Source organism: Sceloporus undulatus, chromosome 6 (genome assembly GCF_019175285.1).
Source record: "Sceloporus undulatus isolate JIND9_A2432 ecotype Alabama chromosome 6, SceUnd_v1.1, whole genome shotgun sequence".
NCBI lineage: Eukaryota > Metazoa > Chordata > Lepidosauria > Squamata > Phrynosomatidae > Sceloporus > Sceloporus undulatus.
Window position 1 is genome coordinate 152,991,986 of NC_056527.1, and position 4,423 is coordinate 152,996,408.

Below are 4,423 nucleotides of genomic sequence, written 5' to 3' on the forward strand. Positions count from 1 at the left end.
CACACACACACACACACACACACACGAGTAACTGAGCCATAGTATATTGCATTGCACCTGACCTCCATTTCACGCTATATATATATTATATAAATGATAGATATAGATAGATATAGATATAGTTTATATATGTGTGTATGTATTATTATATAGCGTTTTGTGTATAAAATATGTGTGTATGGAATATATATATATTAGTTATATATGTGGTGTTATATTTTAAATATTATATGTATAATTATGGTTGTGTGTATTATATATATAAAATGTGTGTGTGTATAAATATGTGTGCAGTATATATATAAAAATATTATATATGTTTGGCTGCTTATATATATATAGTAATAAAACAAATTGACTATTATGTGGTGTGCGTTGTGTGTGTGTGTTGATGTATATATTAAATTGTGTTTGTGTTAAAATATGTGCGTGTGCGCACTATAAATATTATATGCATTAAAGAATATATTATATATATATATTATATATAAAGATACATGGATAAATTATATTATGTATATGTGGTGTGTGTATATATATATTAATATATTTTCTCTGTGTATTATTATATATATATATATATATATATATATATTATAAATATATAAAATTATGTGTGTTGTGTTTCTGATAGCGATAAGAGATAGATAGATAGATAGTAGATATATTTTTGTTATGTTTGTGAATGTGTGTGTGTATCATACATGTTGTATGTATGTATGTATAGCTGTGAAAGGGAGGTCCGGATCAAATGCAATGCCCATGTTTCCTTTCCTTTGAAAAGAAAACGTCGTAGTGTAGGAAAAGATCTCTATTTCTCTCTCTTTCCCTCCAATTTCTCCATCGTCTTGGAAAGAGGGAAGGGCTCAGAGAGGTATGGCCATGGCAAACCCCCTCTGAAGAAACTTGCCAAGATAACCTCATGGTAGGGTCACCTTTGAGTCCCTATAAACTGGAAATGACATGAAGGCACACAACAACAACTAAGTCTTAGGAGAGGGTTTTCAGTTTTTTTATAATAGGAAAAACATGGTACAAAAGATGGGAAATCTTGAAACAATGGTTTCATGGGGAAGAGGAAACGGCTATCTGAGGGCTAACCTTATAGGATGGATAGGAATTTATGAGGACTGGATTTAGTGCCAGGGCCTGAGGTTTCCCCACTTGTGCTTTAACAGATATATTGGGATTACTTTGAAAAGTAACCCCAGCTTACATATCTTGAATCCGCACCCTTTAAAATCCGTGGAGGGGCGACCTTTACTATTTTCAATGGGGCACATGCCCCATTCAAGCCTATAGGGGTTGAATACGCATGAGCCTTTGTTTTTGTGTGTGTGTGTGTGGGGGGGGTCCAGAACGGATCCCCCATGAAAACGGAGGGGCAACTGTATATTTTAGTACACTTCCAAGAATGACCCAATAGCCATGGTAGGTGGATGGAATTCTGTCAGTTGCATGCCACAAAAGTAGCTTTGAATCTCTTTGCTGGCCGGCCACCCATCTTACTTTCCCATTCAGGAACTCTTAGGCTACATCTGCACTGCACAAATAATCCAGGTTGACACCAATTGCCATGGCTCAATGCTATGGAATTCTGGAAACTGTAGTTTGTTGTGGCACCAGAGTTCTCTGACAAAGAATCTAAATGTCTCACCAAACTACAACTTCCATAACCCATTGAGCCCTGGCAGTTAAAATGGTGTCAACCTGGATTATTTCGGCAGTGCGGGTGAAGCCCTAGAGAATGGCTACCAAAGATGATGATGATGATGATGATGATGATGATGATGATGATAAATTTTATTTATATACCACTTTGCCAACGATCAAAAGATAATTTTGCCATCCTCGTGCTTCTCTTGCTCTTTAGGTCCCATCAATCATCTCCCCGGTAAAGCGACCAGTGAGCCAGACGGAAAAATCAGTCCAGGCCTCCCCCAAGATAATGAAGGTTGAAGACCGTGACTGTGAGGCTGGGGAAACCTCCAGCAGGCACATCCAGGAGCTTCCTAGGAGCTCACAGCCTCTTCCTTCCCAAACATCAACCCCAGAGAAAGAGCAGAGAGGATTCGTCAATTCTGTCGAGGTCCTAGAGCATTCTCCTTCTGAGAATGCTGAAACAGGTAGGAAAGCAGGGTCTTCAGAAGGAGAGCTTGGGAGAGTTGCGTTTTTGGAGTATTTCCCCAGCCAGCATGGCCATTAGTCATGTTGGCTGGGGGATTCGGAAAAATGTAGTCCAAAAAAAGGTAGCTTTTCCAAGGCACCCTGGGTGTATCGTGGGAGGTTTCATATGGACAAAGTTGTGGATTTGCTAAAGTTTTGGGCTTTGTTGACATGCTCTTTCGTGCTCTGAAGTGTCATGAACAACTGGTCATAGTGTTGGAAGGGTCTTCATGGGCCGTCAAATCCAACCCCTGCTCAGTGCAGGATCTTCAGTGAAACCATCCCCAGTAGGTAGCAGTCCAGCCTCTTTCTGAAGACATCCAGAGAAGGAGATCCCATCACCTCTTGAGGTACTGTATATATAAGACTTATATTGTGTATAAGTCTAGAAATTTTAGTCAAAAAATTGACCCCCCCCCAAAAAAAAAACCCTGAGTTGACTTATCCATGGGTCAATATAAGTTCTGTACTTTAATTCTCATCAAAAAAGGAACCATCCCTTGGTGAAAGGCAAGAGTGTAATCTGTCCTGGAAGAACTGGACCCTCTCTACTCTCTCATCCCTCCAGCCTTTAGGATGAGCACAAACAGTTATGTCTGCTGGGACTTTGCAAGTTCTTTGGCATTGCTTTCCTTTGTTTCATCCTTTAAATCCATTGTTATGTGCCCCTAAATAGTACCCTCGACTTATCCATGAGTCATATCTAAATCCATAATTTTGGCCCCAAAACCTTCCCTCAATTTATACTTGACGTCGACTTGTAGTCGAGTATATAGTTGGTTCCATTGCCGATCTACTCTTACTGTCAAGATGCTCTTTCTAATGTTCAGTCTAAATCTACTTTCCTGTAACTTGAAACCATTTGACCTGGCCCTGCTGTCTGGGGCAACAGAGAACAGAGAACTTGACAGCTGTTGAGGTATTTGAAGAGAGCACTACTCAGTTTCTCTTCACCAAGCTGAATATGCCCAGTTCCTTCAACCTCTCATGTTTTCTTCTCCATATATCTTATCTCCAAGGATTTGTTACCCTTTTTTGATCCTGCTCCAACTTCTCTATACCCTTCTTAAAATGAGTTGTCCATAACTGAATGCAGTACTCCAGATGACACCTGCCCAGTGCAGAATATAGTGGGACTATTACTTTCCTTGACTTGTAAATTATGTTTGTATTGATGTACGCTAAAATAGCATTCACCTTCTTTGTTGCAGCATTGCACTGCTACCTCATGCTCAAGTTACGATCAACAATAATCCCAAGGTCCTTTTCACAGGTAGTACTGCTGAGCCATGCCCATCCTATATGCCAGGTGCACTGCAAATGGAGATGCCCTGAGCAAACCCTTCTCAAACTCTCCCCATCTCCAGTGAACCATATTTGTTAAATACCTCCACTCTCACTTTTAACACAGATTGTCATTCATCTGTTTGCAGAGCCTGCCAGCATTTTGATCAGTAGCTCTGATGAAACTGAAGATGAGGTTATGGTGAGTACCCAAAAGATCCATGTTGACAGTGACTATCAAAAGGACTGTTGTTGTTGAGATCTGTTTGCTCCAGTGTAGGCAGGGGACCTCTTGACTAAACTCTAAGGCTGCATCTGCTCTGCAGAAGTAATGCAGTTTGACATTGCTTTAACTTCCATGGCTTCATGCTATGGAATTCTGGGATTTGTAGTTTTGTCAGATATTTAGCGTTCTCTGTCAGAGAGCTCTGGTGCCACAACAAACTACAAACCCCAGGATTTCATAGCATGCAGCTGTGGCAGTTAAAGCAGTGTCAGACTGCATTCATTCTCCAGTGAAGAAGATGCATCCTAAGAGCAGAGGTTGGAAAAGTTACTGTTTGGACTACCAATCTTACAATTCCTCAACCAGCATGGTCTCTTTTCCAAGTAATTTCCAAGCTTAGCTGCAAGAAGGACAGTTGACCCAGGGATGGGGAAAGAGGAACTAGGATGAAATGGAGACAAATGGCATTGCAATTAAATTTTGCAGTGTGTAGTATTCCTTTTCCAGGGTTCTGTTACCCAACCTGGTCCCCTTTTTTCTTGGATGGCTTGTGTTTAATTTCACCTTTAGTTTTCCCAACCCTCTTCCCCCAGGCATTCAGCATTCTGTGGCTACTGAACATGTTTTTCCATGAATGGGTTGTTCCTACCCCCAGGTTTTATTTTAATGGCACTAGTATGAAAATTGAGACACCCCCCCCCCCCAAAGCCAGATGCTTGCTGCCTCCCTCCTGTGCGTGGATGGCAT

The 4,423-nt window shown here is 40.7% G+C and overlaps 2 protein-coding genes across 3 annotated transcripts in view; one reads left to right on the forward strand and one right to left on the reverse strand.

Annotated features, from left to right (window-relative positions):
* The window catches only part of POMZP3 (POM121 and ZP3 fusion), a gene marked incomplete at its 5' end in the record, with an annotated part of 100,307 nt that overhangs the window by 83,609 nt on the left and 12,275 nt on the right, over window positions 1–4,423 (reverse strand). The window lies entirely within an intron of this gene.
* PML (PML nuclear body scaffold) overlaps window positions 1–4,423 on the forward strand; it is a 42,463-nt gene that overhangs the window by 35,671 nt on the left and 2,369 nt on the right. For both annotated transcript variants that reach the window (XM_042471907.1, XM_042471910.1), the window contains exons 6-7: window positions 1,874–2,126; window positions 3,600–3,652. In XM_042471907.1, the coding sequence (XP_042327841.1) occupies window positions 1,874–2,126; window positions 3,600–3,652 (306 nt within the window). The remainder of the gene's footprint in view (window positions 1–1,873; window positions 2,127–3,599; window positions 3,653–4,423) is intronic.